General features: G+C 43.3%; 1 protein-coding gene across 5 annotated transcripts in view; it reads right to left on the bottom strand.

Annotated features, from left to right (window-relative positions):
- Window positions 1–6,667: 6,667 nt before the first annotated feature.
- Window positions 6,668–22,916, bottom strand: part of RMND5A (required for meiotic nuclear division 5 homolog A) — a 58,593-nt gene continuing 42,344 nt past the window's right edge. For 2 of the 5 annotated variants that reach the window (XM_032652151.1, XM_032652149.1), the window contains 5 exons: window positions 18,737–18,903; window positions 17,885–18,050; window positions 14,799–14,901; window positions 12,645–12,799; window positions 6,668–11,347 (listed from right to left, as the gene is read on the bottom strand). In XM_032652151.1, the coding sequence (XP_032508042.1) occupies window positions 11,284–11,347; window positions 12,645–12,799; window positions 14,799–14,901; window positions 17,885–18,050; window positions 18,737–18,903 (655 nt within the window). In that variant the 3' untranslated portion in view covers window positions 6,668–11,283. Of the gene's footprint in view, window positions 15,683–17,884; window positions 18,051–18,736; window positions 18,904–22,916 lie in introns of all 5 variants that reach the window. The other 3 variants (XM_032652150.1, XR_004352690.1, XM_032652152.1) reach the window with 3 other exon arrangements.

The following is a 22,916-nucleotide window of genomic DNA, read 5'->3' as shown; positions in this document are numbered from 1 at the left end:
GTGCGCCACAACTACTGAGCCCTCGTGCCTGGAGCCTGTGCTCCGCAACGGGAGAGGCCGCGATAGTGAGAGGCCCGCGCACCGCGATGAAGAGTGGCCCCCGCTTGCCACAACTAGAGAAGGCCCACGCAAAGAAACAAAGACGCAACACAGCAAAAACAAACAAATTAGTTAATAAACTCCTACCCCCAACATCTTCAAAATAAAAAAATGAACACTCGCATTGCCAGCACCAGAGCAGAAATAGAACTTTCCCTGCCCCCCAGAAACTGCCTTCCACAGCCTTAACTTTTAAAAAGTCTACTTTTTTTTTTTAAATATAGAACTTGATGACAGAATTAAGGGTAATGAAATGTCAGTTTTTTTAAAGGTTTTTAAATTTACTTATTTATTTATTTATGGCTGTGTTGGGTCTTCGTTTCTGTGCGAGGGCTTTCTCTAGTTGTGGCAAGCGGGGGCCACTCTGCATTGCGGTGCGCGGGCCTCTCCCTATCGCAGCCTCTCTTGTTGCGGAGCACAGGCTCCAGACGCGCGGGCTCAGCAGTTGTGGCTCACGGGCCCAGTTGCTCCGCGGCATGTGGGATCTTCCCAGACCAGGGCTCGAACCCGTGTCCCCTGCATTGGCAGGCAGACCCTCAACCACTGCACCACCAGGGAAGCCCCAGTCTACTTTTAGAGAACAAAATTCTAGAAGAAAAAGTATCCCGAGTGTGGGAAAGCAGAAATGAAAGCTGAGAAAGTTCCTTTGAGACAAAATCTGGTTCTTGACCCCTCCTCCTGAACATATCAAGCTAACCAGACCAGGGTTGTGGGGGGGCACCCCAGGGACTGAGGCCCAGCTTGGAGCAGGTGCCAGGCTCTGGGCCGTCTCTGGGTTCCCTGAAAGAGGGGAGGAGAGAAGCATCCCACAAAGGGCACTTCTCTCCTCATGGCAGAAACTTGTAAGGATGGCTGTCCTCATGTGACCAACTTGAGAGGATGGCCGTGGAGTACCAATGTCAGAGAATCTGAGCCAGGGCAAAGGGACAGGAAAAGAGCATTTCCTCTGCAACCTGCAGCTCAGGTGTACGGGGAGCCATACTAGGGAGGCTCCAGAGAGGGTTAAATATAATACTTACTGATTTTTTTTTTCATACCCCCTACAAAAGGGTTTCACTTACCACAAACAATATGTTAAACAACATTTTGGAGATTAAAAACATCAACGTAGGAAAAAGCATTCATTAGAGTTGGCCCTCGAGACCAGGAAGAAAATAGGATGCCAGTCTGCAGACCACGAGGCCTAAAGCATGCTAGGGGTGGGCTGCGAATCTAGGCTCGGGGCTCTCCGGAGACCACAGACATCCAGCCTGCTTGTTCTACACCTGCAGTTCAAAGCCGAAGGCCTCAGGTCCAACAGTCGTATTTTGCTTGCCAATCTCTAGCCTGAAGCTCTGGGTTTACAAATTCTCCTATGTGAAAGATGCCCACAACACATTTTTGGACCCTGAAAAACAGGAACTAGAGAAATGACTTCTGTACTAGGCAGTACACCTGTTTATCAGCTGGCCAGAATCCAGCCTCAGTGTGGTTCATTAAACAAACATGCGTTCTCTTAACAAAATGTATCCTATTTGTGGAAGAAAAAAACAGAGAAATGGTCGTTTCTTTCTCCAGCTTTTAAACTGTTTTTAAGAGAGCCCACCATATGCTTGGAAATCCCCATGACTCTTCAACAACAAGTGGCTCAGGGAAAGGCTCTCTTTTTTTTTTTTTTTTTTTAACCATCAAGAAGCTGCCCCTCCCTTCTGCCCTGGGCCTGTATACAAATCCTTCCTGCACACGATTTTACAACAGGTAGGGACAGGCACCTCTTAACCTGCTCCGAAAAGCAGGTTTGAGCAGTGCCTCTCCACCAAAGGGAGCTGCAGGAGGCCATGATAACCTGAGATTAGGTTACATGTAGAGGCTCTGAAAGCAGCTTCCTGGCTCTGCTACTTATTAACTGTGTGTTCTCCAGCAAATGACAACGTCTCAATACCTCATTTTCCCCACTTGTAAAATGAGGGTAACAATAGTCCCTATCTCAAAAGGTTCTTGACAAGAACACACGTTTATATGTATTTTCCAAGTGCCTAGAACAGGTCCTGGAACATAGTAACAAATGTATACTGACAAAATGAACTTGTACTGAATTTCTCAAAACTACTGTTGTACCAATTACACTCTGAATGCAGCCACTCGTGTCTGATTTTTCCAATTTCTATTGCAAAAAGGGGTACACAATAGTCATTCCTGATGGATCCATGGGCTAGTATACCCAGGGATCTCCACCCCTGTGTGCGGAAGACAGCCCTTCATACAAATCTCACAAGAGCTCAGTCCCAGATGGACGTGGCCTCTGCACGGTGTGATGTGAAGCTCCCTTCAGCCTGGCATCCTGAGTGCCACCACCCTCCCTGTGCTGGTGGGGGCTGTGCCTGTCCACTGCACAGGACAGTCTTAGCATCCTTAGAACAGTTGGCTGAGGCCAGCAGAGTGCGAAAAGGATATGCCCGACCGTTGGTCATCTCAGCATCTACTGAAGGCCCCATCCCTGCAGGCCTATCTCACCTTCGCACGCTAGTTACAAATTCCCCTTTTCTGCTCTCTCTGAGCTTGCTGTGACCCGCATATGTCATCAGTCTTATGTTTCATTGACTTAACGAAATAATAGCTACCGGTTACTCAGCACTCACCGTGGGCCAGGTATCTCATTTAAGGCCTCATCAAAGCCATGAGGTAGGAACTTTTATTCTACTTTACAGGTGAGTAAACTAAGGCATAGATAGGAAGCTTCTATCACTTGGCCAAGATTCTACAACTAGAATCTGGTGGGATTGGGATTTGAACTCAGGTCTAATCCCATAGCCCAAACTCTTAACTGCTTTGCTAGATTGAATATTTTACAGTCTGTTTTCAATTTTAAAATTAGGCAAATACAGGCAAACCTCAGAAACGTTGCGGGTTCGGTTCCAGACCACTGCAATAAAGCAAGTATCGCAATAAAGTAAATCACTCGAATTTTCTGGTTTCCCAGTGCATATAAAAGTTATGTTTATACTATACTGTAGTCTGTTAAGTGTACAGTAGCTTTATGTCTAAAAACATGCACATACCTTAATTGTAAAAACTTTACTGCTAAAAAGTATTAACCATCATCTGAGCCTTCAGCAAGTCGTAGCAGTAACATCATATATTACTGATCACAGACCACCGTAACGCATAAGATAGTGAAAAAGTTTGAAATATTGCTAGCGTTACCAAAATGTGACAGAGACATGAAGTAAGCAAATGTTGTTGGAAAAACAGCACCAACAGATCTGCTCAACGTGGAGTTGTCACAAACCTTCAATTTGTAAAAAACACAGTCTCTGTGAAGCACAATAGATTGATGTGCAAAACAAGGTCTGCCTGTAGAGCACTTAAAAATTCTCTAAAAGTCTAAAAGCATCTCAAAACCAAATGTACTTTTTTTTACCTAGGCAGCCCAAGGTAGAAAACAAAGGTCACCACCTGCTCTGAAATTCAACAAATGGGAAGAATGTTCTAGAACAAGAGAACAGGGGTTCTGTCGGATGTTAGGGCGAGGTTGCTGCTTCTGAATACCACCAGGGGCCAAGAAATGCAGCTCAAGGAGACGTACTGTCAGTGAAAAGCACTGACAGCTAACTCCCCATTTGTCCAGTATCTCAGGGCAGGTGAAAGCATTGACTACTGGTGCTGATGACTTAATTCCATTCTGTGAATCAAATTTCACCTGTTTCCTGGCTGAAATACATGGTTAAGCGTGGCAGAGACTGCAGGTTGCCTTCCTAACAACCATTCTCCCCTTCTTCCTTCCCAACAGAACTTTCATTTTATTACAGGTGGCGATGTGCCAGGCTCAAAGACTACACTTCCCAGACTTCCTTGCAGCCAAACGTGGCTAGTAAGTCACTGCGTAGAGCTTCCAGGAAAGACTTCAAAGGGGCTAACTCAGCTGGAAGCCTGTTCTTTCCCCACTCCTCTCCTCCTCCTTCCTGCCTGGAACACAGATATGATCAGAGGTGAAACTGAGGCCACACATCAAGGCTGTGGAGCAGAATGACAGGAGCCTAGGTCCCCTGATAGCATGAAGCCACCACACATACCCCAGACTGCCTGCAGCACACGTGGTGCTGATACACGCTAGCACAGACACGGACCCTCAGCCCAAATTTCCAGAAGCACCTCTCAAAGCTTTCACGATGTAATAATTTCCTGTGAAATTCCTCTGTAGGGCTGACTAGCTCACTAATCTAAAATAACTAAAAGCAACAGTCTTGTGTTAAGAATGAAAGGAAACCTAAAATGCATTTTTAACCTGATCAAAAGGGGAAAGCTCCCGAAACAGTCTTGAACGCTAACAAATAATGTGTTTCCTTTTAAGGTACATCTTTGCTTCAGAGGGGAAAGGACACCAAAGACCTTCATTTGGAGGGCAGCACTTGCTCTGTGGCTGAACGCAGTCTTCAAACGGAGTAAAAAGACCAGTCCCGGGCTTCCCCGGTGGCGCAGTGGTTGAGAGTCCGCCTGCCGATGCAGGGAACACGGGTTCGTGCCCCGGTCCGGGAAGATCCCACATGCCGCGGAGCGGCTGGGCCCGTGAGCCATGGCCGCTGAGCCTGCGCGTCCGGAGCCTGTGCTCCGCAACGGGTGAGGCTACGACAGTGAGAGGCCCGCGTACCGCAAAAAAAAAAAAAAAAAAGACCAGTCCCAACGGGAGACTGGCATATCATTACACAATCCCCATAGTGTAGGGGACCAGTATAGGTAAGCAGAGTGTGGAGAGGTTAGAAACTCACCTAGAAACTGGAGACAATAGAAAGAAATGGGAATATCTTCTAGAATACCAGAGCAAGGAGTCCCATCGCTTTGAGAGACAAGAACGCTTCAATGCCTCTATATATTACAAAAGATTTTGGAGCACTGTATGTGACAAAAGCATCACCTTGCTGCATTTTCATTACACTTCTCTCAGATCACCCTCACTGAGAGTAGAGACCAAGTCTGTCTTGTTCACCACTCTCCTTCCGGAACCTAGAGTGCTCAAGAGAAACTCACTCTCAGCTTCATTACCTACTGTACTGGCCTCCCAGGGTCTAAACTCCTCCTCTCCCCAACCATCTTTCAGACCACTGTGGCCAGAGTGGACCTTAAAGACACGCAAACCAGGAAATTTCCTGGTGGTCCAGTGGTTAGGACTTCACGCTTTCACTGCCGAGGGCGCGGGGTCGGTCCCTGGTTAGGGAACTAAGATTCCCGCAAGCTGCGGGGTGCAGCCAAAACACACACACAAATCATTACATCTCTCCTTTCTCTTCTCTCCCATCATCCTCCAGTAGTTAGGTCACTGGTGGGAATTAACCTCACTACAGGGTCTTCATATTTTTCTACTTTTCTGCACCTACCAGCAGTCCATAAGCTCCTGGAGGGCCAGGAACTTGCTTCCTCCCAGTGCCTGGCGCTTAAAAAAAAAATTCCATGTTGAATGACTGAAGATGTCATTCCATGATATGTTAAACACTTTCTGCATTTAACAGGCACACAACTGCTTAAGTTACTAACTCATGGATTCTGTTGCACAAGCCAGTATTTAGCTTGAAGCGCTTTGCACTTTTCTAAGCTGGAAGGAAGCATAGCTAAGGAGGTACAAAATTCCCTGACGCACATGAGCCCTTGCTTAGGCAGTGCTTCTCATGTTCAGAAATATTACATTTGCTAGCGTGGAAGGCTCACGGGAGCGTAACACCCCGCTGCAAGGAAAAGGTTTTTGGAAAAAGAAAAAATACTTTCTATCATACATATTGACAGGAGATTTCAGTGAAGCTCTGTGAATGGATCATTACACTATCGTCCCTTAATGCAAGGCTGGCTGGCTTGCCTAACCACCCACCCATCTATCCATCCGTCCATGCATACACGCATCCATTCACGCCGGACCTCACGGCTTCTTGGCCCTCAGCGTTGAAAGCGCAGAATCCTGACCACTGGACCGCCAGAGAATTCCCAATGCAAGGCTTTTTTAAACAGTGGATCCCGACCCATTAGAGAGTCATGAAATCAATTGTTTTGACGAGCATTAACCAAATAATAAAAAATATCAGAGCGCACCACACATAAGCATTAAATATATAGTTCTGATGAGTCTCCCTCTCTGAGAAAATATACACAAGCAGCATAAATAGATCCTTGGTCTCTACCACCTTAGTGTGTCACGGGGTATGACAAGACAATTCGTCCTCTGTTCCTCCTTGGCAAAGCTGGGTGTTCACGCCCCACTCCACCAGCAGCCTGCGCAGAGCTGTTTCCGGGCCCCTCTTCCCGGTCACACACTATTCACTTGGTCAGAGGGTCCCAGGCATCCACAGGATGAGTATGAGGGGCAGGAACCTGTAAACATTAACCCGATTCCCCCCTTAGAAACTGGGGACAGTGCCCAGCCACCTCCTCTTCTCACACTGCTGGTGGCCCAGAAACAGGATGAGTTGGTGACAAAGATATTTGCTTAAATTCTTTACATGCAGACCCTCAGCAAATACAGACAGCGGTGTTCTCTTACCTCCACACTCCCTCCCTCCTACCTCTGGCACCTGTCACATTTATACAGACCGGTTCCACAAAACACTTTTCAAATGTGCATTTCTTTTTAATTTTTAAAAATATACACAGGAGAAGCCATGTGTTTTACATAGGAATACACACATTAACAAAGCATTTCTTATAGTTTTCCAAAACTCTATTATATCAGTCTGAAATTTATAAATTAAATATATCAGAAACTTTTAAGTTAAAATGAGATCCCTGAAACTACTGGATATGCTGGACGTTTCTCAAGATCAAATGAACAGAGAATGTGAATATGGTTTGTGTTAAATAAGGTTTATTGTTAGCTTTATTGCCTATAGCCTATAAGATGGAACTTTATTGTGGCTTTGCAAACAGGATACATTTCTTAAAAAAACTGATCAAAATTTTCCATACATATAGCTCTATATGATAGATTACAGTGCCACAGTATTGTTACGTAATTATAGAAACACTATAGAACCCGAGAGCACAGGGTAAGCAAAAGAATACAATCCTGAGCCATCTGAACAAGATGCTGTGACGAAGCCTTTTAGTCTAAGTCTAGAAAACATGGAGGAGGGCAAAAAAAATACATGCACACTGCAGTCAGGAGCAAAATACATTAAATACCTGTTCCTTGCTAGACACAGGTGGGAGTAATGGTGAAGTTCAGACCCACGCACGCTCATTCACGCTCCCATTTTCTTCGCTTAGCTTCCCTCCCATCCCCGATACATTCACTCCCACCCCTTCCCAAAAGACAAGATCAGGCACTAAGTCCTCGTGAGCCCCACATCTGCCTTGCTGGAGAACGTTAAAATAAGAGTGTAGGTCATCACCCATAACATGAAACAAAGCATGTGCTATAAGCCAGTTCCAGCTGCTTCTGCCTCTTTGGAAGTAAATGAAGCATATGCTCACTACAGTATCAAACTGTAGAGGGAAACGTCTTGAAAACGAAACTGTTTTCTCTCCCTACGTCTTGAAGTAGAATCAACAGCGGAAAAACTCGCCCTAAGACTAACTGCCTCATCTGCTATTAAAATACATTTGTCATTCCATTTTTGGTATCTATTCAATTATCGTTAAGAACAGTTCATGAAGTTTGTACCTGCTTATGGTAAACACCACCGCGCTACATAAAACCTGCCATAGCTGGACAGGCTTATGAAGCACCAAACCTTCTGTTGTGTTCCTTGCTAACATTCCCCCAAGACCAGAGCATTCTAGTGTTACCAAAGATAATGTACGAAGAGTTAAGTAATTAAAGGTATTTGGTTTGTGTCTTCACCTTACACATCCTAGTGATGAAATTAACCAAACATGCCTCCATGCCTTCCCTGAAAATAACCTGAGTCAGCTGACTAAGTAGACTGGCCAGCCTGACTGTCAATCCACTTAATCAGAGGTTGAGCTGGAAAACCAGAGGGCTAATGTCTACCAGCAGCTTGTCTTGTGCAGATAAACCAAGAGTTCCTGGTTTTTGCAGTATCTACTGTCCCAAAGGCTGAAACCACCGAGGTGGAAAATAACTCACAGCGTAAAATATACTGAACTGAAACTGCATAACCTGTGGGACTACCTGGCGAGAAAAAAGGATCCTCATTCCCCCACAAAATGTGGCGTGGGGTTTAGTGTCTCTGTATACATCAGCTGCTACACAAAAATCAAAACAAAAGATTTACTTCATAATCTCCTTAGTTTCAATCAAATGCTCATACACCCACAAAATACTCACACACCCTATGAATATGAGGTGGCTCTTTTCTTCGAAATTTTAAAAATCAAGAGGCACCAATACCCGTTCATTTATGTATTAGAAGTATCTTATAATCACCACTAAAGCAACAGAAATGGCATTTGTGATGATCACACAAAGGAGAAAAAAAGATCAAAAGACAACCTTAGCCACTGCACTTCAGACGGTACTTGAAAGCACAGATGCTCTAAATCGGAATCTAAGAATCTGATAAGGTTTTACTGGTTTAGCATAGTCCCATGGCCTCTGTCCATGACTGGTAAATGGAAATGGTTTCCTAAAGAAATTTAAGAAACCACTCTGAAATTCTGTTTTCAATGGACGTAACTAGCCTGACTGTAAAAACCTTGGCTCTTTCTCACGACCTTCTGCAAGCGGAAGCAGAGAGCGACGAAGCGCATCCTCCCGCACTGCTGACCGACGGCCTCAGTAATGACACGGTCCTGACACCATTGGTGAAGGTGTTTCTAGAGTAGAAAGGACAGCACGTTTTATTTCAGCATCTTTGGTTAAGGTCTGGCCTCTTCAAATCCACCTCTCTCCTTCACATATAGTCACCAGTGAATTTGAAGTCCATGCATTTAATTAAAGAAGGTTAGAAGACATCATTTGCACGTTAAATTGTCAGATCGATAGAGTTTCAAATTTTTGGCCCTAACCCTGCCCAGTGGGACCACGAGGACCTTGCACAGGAAGCTGTAAAATCCAATGCTTCCATTAAAGCATATTCTTTCTAAAGTTTCATAAGCTGCACAGAAAACTGTCAACAGGATTTCCAACACGGGGAGAGGGACAAAGCAGAGCTCTCTCCTGATTTTCTCCTTGAAACTGGCCTGAGCCAGCTGTGTGAAGTGTCTGGCCGCCAACAGACATTTACCAGCAGCCTCTGGAGCAATGTCTGTATTGTCCCAACCTTATGTAAAGCCTAAATGTTGTGCAGGTATTTGAGGTGGAAAGGTGAGAGTAAGTTGTAACTAAAACTAAAACTACATCTGGCCTAGTGAGAAAAAGGTAAAAAAAAAAAAAAAAAAAAAATACACTCTGGGTTTCATTCAAAGGAAAAAATACATAATAAAGCAATTTTACATCCTCGGCCAGAGTGTCGCCTGGAGTTCTCTACCTTCTCCTGGAGTCCAAGGAGCTTCTCTCTGCTCCCTTCCTTCACTGTGTTAGTGGACAGAGGGTGCCAACAGGAAAGCCATGAGGCTGAGCCGGAGGCTGGGCATGGCGAGCGGCTCGGCAGGCCAATCGATCCCTGGCTAAGCCCCCCAGCACACAGTAACTCCTGCCATCAGCCTGATCACACACAGCAATCAAGCAGTACCCCTTTCCTTTACAAACAAATCCCCGTTCCCTCAGGTGAACATTTCAGGATAAACCAGCCAGGCTAGGATACACTGCAGCAAATGCTGCCCGTTTCCAATTAACTTAGCACCAAATCTGGTATCTCCCTCCCCCGCAAACGAAGTCAACCTGCAGTTGAAAATGTGAAGCGTCACGTTTCTCTTTGCTTCTGTGTTTTCTTCTTTCTTCATTTTCTCATGAAAGTTTTCCTCTATTGGTATTCAGTTCCATGTCAGACGACACAGAGTTGCAAAGTATTTGGTGATTTCCATATGACATTCTTCTCAAAATGAAGTAACTTCATGGGTTTGAGTCAGAATTATGTCCACAGAAGTCTTTTCCATGTAGTTCAGCATACAGAGAAAGACTCTTTTACGCATGGCTATTTTTGGACAGTGCATTAAATGAAGATACCTCACAAGAGAAAAGATCATTATCTGTATCCATTAGAATAATATACAGATTCACAGTCAATGAGATGATATGCATTGCAGAAGAGAGGCATTGAACAGTATACTATTCAAATATAAAAACAGCAATGAACATATTCTGCACTACAGAAAATCTGTTAGCTTCTAAGTTTAAGGGTTGAAAGTGATGAGTCTGGTAACTGCATTTTAGGACTGGAACATGCTTCTTCCCCTCCAGATACACAATGTTTGATGCTGGTGCACGTATATATATACATACACGCAACACTGTGCCTGCAATGATACACAAACGCAATATAAACAGCCAAGTCCTGAAAGCAGATTTGAGAGAAGAGGGCTACCAAGACCAAGAGAGCAAATACCAACGTAAGAACACTTCTAACTTCACAATTTTGTTTTATTGAACACTCTTTTAAAACAAGCACCTCTTGGCAATAAAAGCAAAGAAACAATAGTACTGCTTCCACTCTGTTCTAGTGGAAGACTGCTCACACCAACCTGCTAATAAATTGGTGATGGAATTTTATAACAGGCAGCCTCCTGGGGCTACAAGCAGACCTCAGATGCAGGTCTGCTGACTACTTGGTGAGAGCTGGAGCAGAGGAAAACATCAAAAAGCAAATTTGGAATCTATCACAGCTCTCTTCCTTAAGCAAGAAAACCCCTGCAAACTAGTTTCATAACCACAATTCAGTTTTTCAAACTTTTTCTGAAGAATTTTCATTTAATTATGTACACATAACAGGAAATAAAACTTTTTCACAAACATTCTCAAGGCTTACAGTTATCAGGAGAATGACAAAAGTAAAAGCAGGAGAGATATTAAACACATGGCAGGAAGGTAAATTTCTGTTTCTGCTCTTAAAAAGTAAAAAAATCACCATATAATTAAGTACAAAAACCTGCATTGAATGACAACTGCTGGTGTATTTACTTGATCAGAAATGAAGACCAAGAATATAATAAAGCCCTATGATAATATTCATCTGGAGCACTCCCCTCAGTGTGTATACACTAAAATGTTGGCAAAGTTTCCGGAGCATTAGCTTATATAAACATGGGAGTCCTTGGTTAGCTGCATTAAATGGAACGTTCTCTCGATTCAGTTTCACTTACAAATTGCAAACTAAAGTTATTTCTTCAGAAAAATATCTGTTTGGCATCCCCTGGACTTTGTTCCATTGGACAATATGGACATTTTAATCTAAAGACAAGAAAGAAAACATTAAATCAAGGAACAGGGTCAGTACTGAGTATTCAATTTTTATCTAGCTATAGAGTCTTTAACAATTACACACACACACACACACACACACACACACACACACACGTCTGTTTTTTGCTTTGAGGATTAACTGTGCTTTCCCTTAATGTAACAGCCAAGCTTTGAAGGGTCACAAAGAAACACCGTCCAAGCCAGATGCTAAACTCCAAGGCTCTTCTTCAGTGGAAATCGGTGAAAACTATTTTGAAAACAAAGACAACTGTTCTGAAAATTGCTTTCGGGGTTTCAGAAGTAAACCCAATTTTTCTTCTCCAAGGTTTAGCTTATACCTATCTCAAAATGACTTTCAGAGGTACTGGTGTCACAACCCACTCACATGCAGCAAACCTGATGCCAGCTGCTAAGCCCACAAGGCATGCAGCCTACCCAGAGCCGCCTCCGTGCCCTGTCGTGGCACACAATACCCTGCAGTGGCACGTGAAACCAGCATGGTCTGAACCAAGACCAAGCTCTGGCTTCAAGTCACCACCTACCTGCACTCCCAGGGTTTCTGGGAAGAACATGAACTGCTCCAGGGCCTTCTCTTAAAAGAAAGACTTCACCATAATGGGTCTGAAATGAACTCCAATGAGAAATTTTCTAGCTGCCTTAGCTAGAAATAGGGTTTTGAGACTGTATTTTTAAATTTGGGTTCATTATGTATAGAAATTATAAATGTATATACCTGTTGAATTACAATTCTACAAATTTATAAATCACATATAGATACGGTAATTCACTTTATAGTAACAAAAGTTAAATGTTCATCATCAGGGAGCTGGTTAAATAAATTATCACACTTCCATATGACAGAATATGACAGAATAATCTACAGCTTTAAAAAAGAATGAGGGCTCTTTCTACACCATAAAAAAATCTCCAAGACGTATCACTAAGTGAAAAAAAGCAAAGTTCAGAACAGTGTAGAGTATGCTACCATTTGTGTAAAAGGGAGGGGAAGGGCTGGGATGACAATGTACAACCCACCCAAAAAGTTAAGAGTTAAAGATCATGGTTATAAATCTAATCAATAAATTCACGAACAAAGACTAATAAAGACTGAGAAAAGACACCACCCACTAAACTAAATAAGTAGTTAAGAAATCTATTTCTTTCTGAATTCTAGCTACATTCATTTATCCTTGTTACTTATCTTCTCACTAAGTTCCAAAAGAGTATTTGTTTCTTTTTTTTTTTTTTTTTTTTTTTACTGCCACTGAAAAAGTCAGACACTTACTTGCTACCATTAAACATTTTATTCAGGGCATCTCTTGATATAATGTGACCACAGACCAATTTCATGGGTGGATTGTTATCTGTGGTTTGCTGACGAAGAATAGGACAGGCAAATATTGAGTGATACCAGCACTTTTTACCAAGGTCCACTTCAATCTGTTTTTAAAAAAAGGTAAAAGGCTCAAGTTATATTACAGAAAACCATCCACATGTCAGTACGCAATGTGCAGCAAAGAACATTTATCAAACCTACTCATCTGAAGGTAACTTTTTACAGCACTCTTCTAAACTAACCAAAGATGGACAGTCTTCGGGATTCAAAGTGTTACCTCATAATTCTAAATTATTTTTAACACTACGTATCAAACCAAATTCTGCTGCCTGAGAGCAAGAGTCAAAGGCAAGGCAACACTCTAGAAGTCAAATGCTCTTGAAAATCCATCAGCAAATATCGAAGAGTAAACCCGCAAGACTCCTGACTGTTTTTACAGCACCCTTAGCTAGGTGATACAATTCAGTGTGTGATAATTCCTTTAAAGGCAGACTAAACATTGTTTACTGCTGTGTGGGCTGCAGATCCAGATCTTTTCCATGTTTTATGTGTAACTGTCCAGAGAAACTACCTGAAACAAGGGCTTTAAACTAAAGTTCAGCAGGAGAATTCACAACCCATCCATCTGAGCCCATAGCACCTGTGTCAGCTCTCTCTCTTTGCAGTGAACAAAACAAAAGCTATGAAATCACCTTAGCGTAGTGGTTAGCACAGCACAGAGGCTCCACAAACATCAGTTCTTACTGTTTTCTTTCCTTTTAAATCTAAAATGGCTGTATCAACATAATAGTCTATTGCTCAGGTTCTTTCCAGAAAGGTGGCAAAGTGTAACAATAATCCTGGGAAAAAATGACCAGATCACCCCCCCGGCTGCCCCCCACCCCCGCCCCGCAACTGTTTTATCACCCTGACACACAGGCTTTGGGTGAATTCAGATTTCAGTGTGCTTTGCTCTAGGGCGCGAGTGTCAAAGCTACTGACAACACCTGGGAAACGCCAGGTTCTTGCAGGCACCTGCCTCGGCAGAGCGAGTGAAGGTTCAAGTTCGTTTCACTCGCTCAGATGAGCAGCAGCCATGCAGGGTACTGCTCGTGTCCCGACCACGCTCAGGACTGGCAGTGCACCTGCGCCTTTAATCAGGACAGATCTCTGAGAAGCTGGGGCAACCAACCGACAGTTACCAGCTGGAAGAACAGGGTAATTGCAGATAAACCTGCGCACAGAGGTGGCAGAAAAAAAGCAAAAAGCCAAATGCGTATTTTGGCCCTTTAGGATCTGTGACCAAGTCATGACAGGAATGATAATTCCCGTCAAAGTTTCAGTGCCTACTGTCAGAGGCCTGATGGAAACATACACACACGATGACCTTTGTTATTGCTCCATGTCGTAACTACTACGGCAACAAAACCTGACTACCTACTATGTGTCCTATATTATTCTAAGCAACCCTCTGTTACCTCCAGCCTTTAATAGCCCCATAAAGAGAAGGACGGTCCCCATTTCAGAGACGGACAAACTACTGCTTTGAGAAGTTACAGAGTTGGCAAGTGACTGGAGCAGATGTTTAAAACCATGGCCCAGTCCATGACAACGGTGGACACACGGCACGGGAGGGCCACTGATGACCGCAGATGTCACTGCGACGACCTTTAACAGCTATACACTTATTTTAATTGGTATAAGAAAAATATAACCAGCACAAGCCCATGATCTCATAAATATCAATGTTCCAGACAAAACTAAATCAAGTTGACTCACTGCTTTCATATTTTAAAAAGTTCACAGTACGAGTGGTTTAGCAACTGCACTTAGAACATACCACACGCTACAGTATATCCACCCTCCCCACTTCTGATGCTTTCCTTCATTAGCTGCCACTGCCACTCTAAGTCAAAATGGTAAGAAAGCTCCTCCAGCACCTCCAAAATGTACTAGCTCCCCACTTCTACTGTTTAATCATGTCTACATACACGTAAAAGAATCCCTGTCAAAAGGCTACAATAATGTTCCCTGATTCAAAGGCAAGACAGGCATTTAAAATCCTTAACATCCACGTTCTTCTAATGACAGGAGAGGTAATAACTAACAGAAAATGGCACTCACAGGTAATTCATCTTTCTGGTTCCAAACTCCAGTGCACTGCCTCTGTTCGATCACAGCTTTGATATTAATTAAAGCTGGCAGTGCCACACAACCTGCTGAGAAACTGGGAAGGCAGAAGAGGAAATGTTAGTGCCAGGCCAGGTGTCAGAAAGCTTGGTCCTAGGAAACGTCAACTCCTCCAGACTCCGTGCTATGTGCAGAGGACCCCGGCCATTGGATTCAAAGCATTACAAAGCCCCCTACTTTGCGCGCGTGCACGCACACAGTCTTACTTTACAAAACCACCAGATTTAATAAGCTCTGCCTACCAGTCATTAATGGCATTCTTTGTTTTTAATTATTCTATTTTATTTTATTTTTGGCTGCATTGGGCCTTTGTTGCTGTGCGTGGGCTTTCTCTAGTTGGGGCGAGCAGGGGCTACTCTTTGTTGCAGTGGCTGGGCTTCTCACTGCGGTGGCTTCTCTTGTTGTGGAGCACGGGCTCTAGGCACGCGGGCTTCAGTAGTTGTGGCACGTGGGCTTCAGTAGTTGTGGCTCGCGAGCTCTAGAGTGCAGGCTCAGTAGTTGTGGTGCACAGGCTTAGTTGCTCCGCGGCATGTGGCATCTTCCTGGACCAGGGCTCGAACCCGTGTCACCTGCGTTGGCAGGCGGATTCTCAACTACTGCGCCACCAGGGAAGTCCATTAATGGCATTCTTAACATTAATGACACTCTGAAACATTTTCTTTCACAGTTCCTTCCAGACCCAGATCACCCCTGTACAGGGCAGAAGCACCTTTCTCATCTAGAAGTGCTGGCGGTCAGCTCTCCACTGAGTCCCCTTCAGGACTGTCCTCATTTGGAGAAAGCGACCTGACCAGGGACACGTTCGATGACTGCTCCACCTGAGGATACAAAAGTTGCACCAATTTGGGACAACTCCACAGGCCACTGCAGCTCCAGAGCTCCGCAGGGGTGGACTGAGGCCTCTGGTGAGACTGGATGACAGTCCAGCTTCTCCCTCTGCCTGACCCTGCTGCTTTCATTCCCCACAGGAGCTGATCCCAGCGCACTTCCTGCACGTGAGTCTCCGCTCATTTCAGAGTCGGTCCCAGAGAACCAGACCTGCAGCCCCACCACACCTTACAGTTAACTGCACGAGTCTGTCTCCTCCGTTCGGGTGGAGCCCCTGTGGAATGCAGGCTGCGCCTTGTTCATCTCTGTGTCCCACACAATGCCTGGCACGTAGCAGGGATTCAAAACACTGGAGGAGCCAAATAAATAGAAGAGCTAAAAAGGTTCTTTTTTTTTTTTTGGCTGCGCAGCAAGGCACATGTAGGATCTTAGCTCCCCGACCAGGGATCGAACCCGCGCCCCCTGCAGTGGAAGCAGAGTCCTAACCACTGGACTGCCAGGGAAGTCCCCAAAACGTTATTTCTTAAAACTGGTTCTTAAACCTTTTGGATCTCAGGACCCCTTTACCGGCTTAAACATTAAGGATCTCAAAGAGCATTTAGTTTTGTGGGTTATATCTATCATTATTTATTGTATTAGAAATTAAAACTGAGAATTAAAATATTGATTAATTCACTTAAAAATAAAAAACATGTTATAAATAACAGTCTCACAAAAAATAACTGTATTTTCCAAACCAAAAATAAACCTGTGAGAAGAGCAGCATTGTTTTACATTTTTACAAATCTTTCTAATGTCTGGCTTAACAGAAGACAGCTGGATTCTTACGACTTCCTCTGCATTCAATCTGTTGCAATGTATTCTTTTGGTTGAAGTAAGTGAAAGAAATCTAGCCTCACACAGATGTGTAGCACTTACACCACCTTTTCAGGTAACTGTGGATAGTCTTCTTTAATGCCACACCAAAACTCAACAAATAGTAGTTTTGTTCTGTTTTGAATTTAGCTGCCCCGGGTCTTTGGTTGCAGCACGCGGGATCTTCAGTTGTAGCATGTGGAATCTTTAGTTGTGGCATGCGGGATCTAGTTCCCTGACCAGGGATCGAACCCAGTCCCCCGCTGCATTGGGAGCATGGAGTCTTAACCGCTGGACCACCAGGGAAGTCCCAACAAGTACTAGTTTTTTTTAATGTTAGTTGGAAAGTGGAATCTGAATCCTTGCCATTGTACTTTTTGTACCCTGCTCCACTAAAATCCAATGGTCTCGTACTCTGAATGAATCTTTTACTCATGCATGATTTTGTTGAGATCTTACTGATCTTCCAAGTGTTAGCACATTTCATTATGTAATATCAAAAAATTCAAATTCATTATTATTACCACCAATCTCATCAGAAATGTCTTTAAGCATTGGGGAACTGTCAAGCTTACAGTGGTCGGTTCAAGTTTTCCCAACTTTCTATCTTAGCTTACAATCTTGAATTTTACCACTGGAGCAAAAGATACCACCAGTTGCTTTCCCTGACGCGACAAGCTTAGTTCATTCATCTGAATAAATATCTGCCAAAAACCTGAGTGTGAGTAACTATAGTCTGTCTTCTAAGACGTAAAAGTGAAAACTGTGTTCAAGTGAAAACTGTGTTCCAGGAAAAAAGCAACTAGCTTTTAGCTCGTAACTCAAACATTATACAGATGCTTTTTCTTGAGACAGTCATCACACTGCCTCATGATTTGGCACAAGCTGAAGTGCTTTATCTGAGCTTCCTATTTGGGCACACAGAATGTTAAGAAGATGTATATTCAAAGGTCGAAATTTAATAAAGTGAGTGACTTCTAACGTTTTGTCAAGAACATTCTTAAGTAAAATTAAAATATCTGCAAGTGTGTGGTGGATGAGGAATACAGCCAGTCCTTGTGGGGTTTGGGACCACTGCCCCGATCTGTGCTAAGGCTGGAGCAGTTTAACCCACAACGTGAACACAGTGGAAAAGGCTCTCAGAGACCCCCCCAAAGGATCACAGACCACACTCAGAACTAGGTCACTGCCAACCGTGACGATCTCTTGAAATACCAACTGTACCCTTCTTCAGAAAGACACACGTTCTCTCAGCTTTAAACGTCAAGAACTAGACAACAAATTAAGCAGAACTAACCAATGCAACGCACATTTCAGTAACAGGACAACTTCCATACCTGACACTGAGCGGGGACTCCACGGAGAGCCCCAGGAGGGCACAGGCATCCCGTGTAAAGATGTCACAGATGTCAGCCCACTGGTTTGCGTCAAGCAGGTGAACATATGGTGAGTTCTCAATCCCTTGTCTCAGGTACACGAGGCTTCCCATCAAAACCTGAATGTCTAAACAAAAGCAGAAGCAATTTGGAGGTGTGAATGATCACACCTGAAACAGAGCTTTCAGGCAATACATTGAAAAAGGCAAGAATTCCCCCAGCTGACATGGCATAAAATAACTTACTGACAATGTCTTTTAAAATTCTGGTACTTAAGCTTGGTTTCTATCAAAGAAACAGCACAGAGAAAAAGAAGAAGAAAAGGGAAGCACTAAATACCGAACTTATAATTTATACACAGCATAGTATAATTACCATTATCTAGAGAAGTAATAATAATGTCATAAATGGGGTCATCACATATCTTTGGCTGTAAAACTAGTCAGTCCCTCTACACTGACACCTGGGAGTAATTGCTGCTACCCTGTCGCACCTTCAGACACTCTGTCGTGGCCACAACAGCAGTACGGTGGGGGGATGCCAAGGGCATACTTTACGTTTTCTCTGTCTCCTCAGGTTAATGTAGAATCCCCCAAAATGCAATGTCTCTCTCTGACTTTTCAATTAAGAGGCTTTAATGCTTCACTTTTGTTCTAGAGCCAGCCAAGAAGCTTTTTTTAGTAAGTGATTTATCATCCACAATTGTTTCAGCTTATTAGCAAATGTATATTAGATCTAGTTAAGATAAACTTAAATTCCAGTGGCGGCCATGGTCCTGTTCCAACCATTAAAAACAGCTGACTCTAGACTCACCTTTTTGATGATTCAGGGCAAATGGCTGAAAATTTTTCGCATATTGTAATGCCTCTCGTTGATTTGTAGTTCCACCCATTAACAAGCTAATAAAATAGAGCCTGTGTAGCTTAAATTCCAAGGAGCTGTTCTGGGCTATGAGCATTTCTCGGTTTGATACCGCCCATCTAAAGAAAAAGCAAAAAAAGATTTTTTTTTTTTTAGAAAAGATTTTTAACAGTAATTAAGAGCACGAGCATGTGTGTTAAAAATGGTTTCAAACACCTGACACCAAAAATGGGTTTAGTCTGCCATCTTGTGGACGTCAGTGGTAACATCAAGCCCTAGGCCCAGAGACTTTCGTAAAGAAGGTAAACAAACTATACCTAAAGATGCTTTGCAGCCAGTGAAAGAAAGAAAAAATATTAAGTTAGATGACAATTACATATTTAATAAGGTTTAACACCAAGACAGGACTGTCTCTGACATATATGGAACTGTACCTGGCCACACTATGAAGCAGGTGTCAGCCATGATGAGATTGACTACTGACTGCCTAGATCCACTACTCTTTTCCTGTTAAACTGGCATGTTTATAAATGAAACACAGGATGCTGAAGGGGAACGTCTATGTTTAAACTTTCACTGGTGCAAGATCTGGTGCTATACGTGCTTTGAGATTAAAAACAGTAATCATAAGTATTTACCCTCAAGATGCTTTCAGTCTAATCAGGCAGATAAAGCTGTGTAAATAACATACAGTGTCAACACACAGCACCAGAAAGATTTGTACAACAGTGCTAATGACGGAAAGAACAACATGCGGTTTTGAATCATCCAAAGTACAGTGACGCAGGCCTCTAGAGTACAAACAGTGGGGGCTTCCCTGGTGTCGCAGTGGTTGAGAGTCCGCCTGCCGATGCAGGGGACACGGGTTCGTGCCCTGGTCCGGGAAGATCCCACATGCCGCAGAGCGGCTGGGCCCATGCGCCATGGCCGCTGAGCCTGCGCATCCAGAGCCTGTGCTCCGCAACGGGAGAGGCCACAACAGTGAGAGGCCTACGTACCGCAAAAAAAAAAAAAAAAAAAAAAGGAGAGTTTTCTATGATGAACATATATTACTTATTTTTATACTTAACTTTTTTAGCTAATGTAAAACTAAACAAAATTTCTTAACTTTCTTTTTTCATCAAAGAGCTAACGGTAATTGCAAATTACTTTTGTTAAAAGTAATTCAGGCTACGAATTAGAAATTCAAGCTTTTCAAGCTATAAATATATGTACCTCATTTTTAAACTTGGAGAGGCATTTAGACAATGTAATTCCTAATTTACACCTTGAATTTATTTTGACACACTTTCAAATTTTGCTATAGACAGGGCTACAAAATAATCAGGAAAAACGAGCATTGCTAATTGCTGTCCCCCTACAATATTCTTAGAAAAGTAGATACCGATTACAAAAAAGAGCTGCAGAGAGAGTGTAGGGAGAATGCAAAACCTAAATTCATAGAATACAAGTTTTCCTGTGTTTCTTAAGGGTCATGTTTCTTGTCATTCTATTCTGAAACACTGTATTATCTTCATTTAACTTCTGAATAGTACATTGAGCTTAAATCTCACAAGGCCAGGGATTAGAATAAACATTTCTAAGTTTCTCCCTCTCTGGCAAAATGCCACTTTCTAAGCTAAGGCTGATCTACCCCATTTTTAGCCCCGCAGACATGTAAAAGCACGTTTAAGCGTTAGGGTGAAACGCTTGCTGACGCGGCCTCTCCCTCATCCCCAAGATTGTACCCGGGCCCCCATGTTTGTATTTTCTTGACCCTAATTCCTGGGCCACAGTTAACCAGCCAGGTGAGTATAGGTTTAACACTCTGTGCTGCCTCCTAACGAGAGAGTTCATCTATTTTGGTATCCTTCATGATCACTTCGTGGTCCTACATCTCTAGTTGTGTAGGTTCTCGATGGGGTTGTCTCTCTGGACAATCATCGTTAACACCTGCCTTACCTAATCTTTGGAATCTGGGTACGAATTTCACAGCAGCTTTCTTATCCACGCTAGCAGCCTCCCTAGACAGTTTAACGTTAGTCGATTCACGATGATTTCTGAAATGCTGAAACCATCCTTTACTGGCAGTAAAGTCCTTCCTCAATCTCCTTTTTAAACTGTTTTCTTTCAATGAGGCAACTAATAACTTAGGCACTTTGGCCTGAAAGTTAGCCAAACTGATGGGAGGTGTTTTGGTTTGTTTTGTTTGTTTTTACAAACAAAGTGGAAGTAAATGCTCCATCATTTAAATCGCAAGCAGCTTTCTGTTCCCAGCGCGATTTAAATTAAAAGGTGTTGAAGCGACTTTAACCTTGGTTTTTACATTCATAGGACTTTTCAATATGCAGTGTACCATAGCTTCATGTAGGCCTAGGTCTTGTCCTAGCTTCACTTTGCTGTCATCATTTTCAAATCTTCCTCAATGCATTCAGTTTCACTTCTAGCAATTCATCTTTGTTGACCAAGTCCCTCTTTCAATGATCCATTTCTGTAATGTGTCACGTGGGCTTATCAGCAGAGGCAAGGAAGCAACACAACCACACCTCTGCTGTCTGAGGGTGAAAGGAATTGCACTGTGACCAATCACCAGCAGACTGAAAAAGCAGTGAGGTGACCAGTCGTGATCATGAAGCACATGTGTTATTATGTATCTGTGGACTGAAGAGCTGGCAGGGAAGTTTTTATTTTATGCAATTACTCACAACACTTCATGGTGACTGAAATCTGAACTGTGTTGTTGGGGAATTGGTGTTATTTACCTAAACTGTGGTAAATGAAATCTGGGCACACTGGAATCGTACAGAGAGAACTGTCCATCGGTTCAACAGAGAAAAGAAATAGGAGAGGAAAAACATAAGGCTCTCAGAGGCAGGAGGTTACTTTATAAAGGCAAAGACAGCCCAGAGTGATACAACGGAGAAAGAAGCTTGGGAACGGGGCCTGTCATCACCGAGATCTCTGCCCCTCCACTCCTGTTTCTAAGGGAAGGCTGGAAAACCAAGAGGTTGATGATGACAGGGTAAATTAGAGGCATCTGCCATGTGGTATAAAGAATTAAAGGAGGAAAATAAGAGGCCTCTTGAGAACACAACGGAGGCAGAGAGAGGTGCAGGCCAAGAAAAACATGCAAACAGATTCAGACAACCTGATGTAGCAATATGCATCACCATCAACAGTGATGTGTCCAGGTGAATGAAAGCTGGTCCAGATAGAGGACTTGTTCCTTCTATGAAATTAGAAGCCATGGTCCTATCTCCCAGTGCAGGTGCTAGTTACATTTTTACAAAAGTACAATCAAACAGATTGAGTAGCTGAGAACGGAATTGAAAAATTCAAGGCCCAGGCTCAATGACCATATTTTCTACAAGTTCCCTACTCATCTCTCCATCCACAGAACTCGAGAGGTTCTTTATTTGAACCTCTCCCAGCTCTTCACACACTATCTACTTGGTAGGACAGTTTCTGGCCTCTTAAAGCAGGGGCTCTGCCTTGCTCAGCTCGGTGCCCCTTCTACTCTGCATGGGGTACAGTGATAGAGGGTACAGGTTAATAGAGCCAAACGTGCATGGCCCTTTAAATCCTGGCTCTGTGGGGTGAACGGGGCAGTCTGTCACTTAATGCTCTCAGGTCTGTTTCCTTACTGTAAAGCAGGGGCAACTCAGAGGGTTATGGGCATTAAATGAGGGGGCTCGTAGAAGCACTGAGCCGGTAGACTGGCACAGACAATAATAAGCTACTTAACATGTGTTTACTGAGGGGATAGGCTTAACGTTCTCCAAAGTCATTAGTAAGGAAATTACATTTAAAAGAGTTACTTGGGCATTTCCATGTAATACTCAGTGCTGCTTTGATTTTTATAGAACCAACTCTGTGGGAATCAGCATGTACCAGCTAATCCCCTTCAAAATTTTTTGAAGTTGTCTTCGCTAGAAGTTCACACTGAATATTGGACTGTGTGATTCACTGAGCAGGAATAAGGGGTAGAACAGACCTTGATTAACCTGATAACAACAAATCCAAAACCAACAAAGCACACGAGACTGCAAAAGCACAAACTACAACCGGCACCAAAAACTGAATCCACTTGTCTACAAAGCACTAGAAGACATGTGACGGAAAGACAAAAAAAAACAGTTAATAAGTGAACGGG

This window comes from Phocoena sinus, chromosome 13, assembly GCF_008692025.1.
Source record: "Phocoena sinus isolate mPhoSin1 chromosome 13, mPhoSin1.pri, whole genome shotgun sequence".
Taxonomy (NCBI): Eukaryota; Metazoa; Chordata; class Mammalia; order Artiodactyla; family Phocoenidae; genus Phocoena; species Phocoena sinus.
The sequence above is the reverse complement of the archived record's forward strand: the minus strand, read 5'-3'. Positions and strand labels throughout refer to the sequence as shown.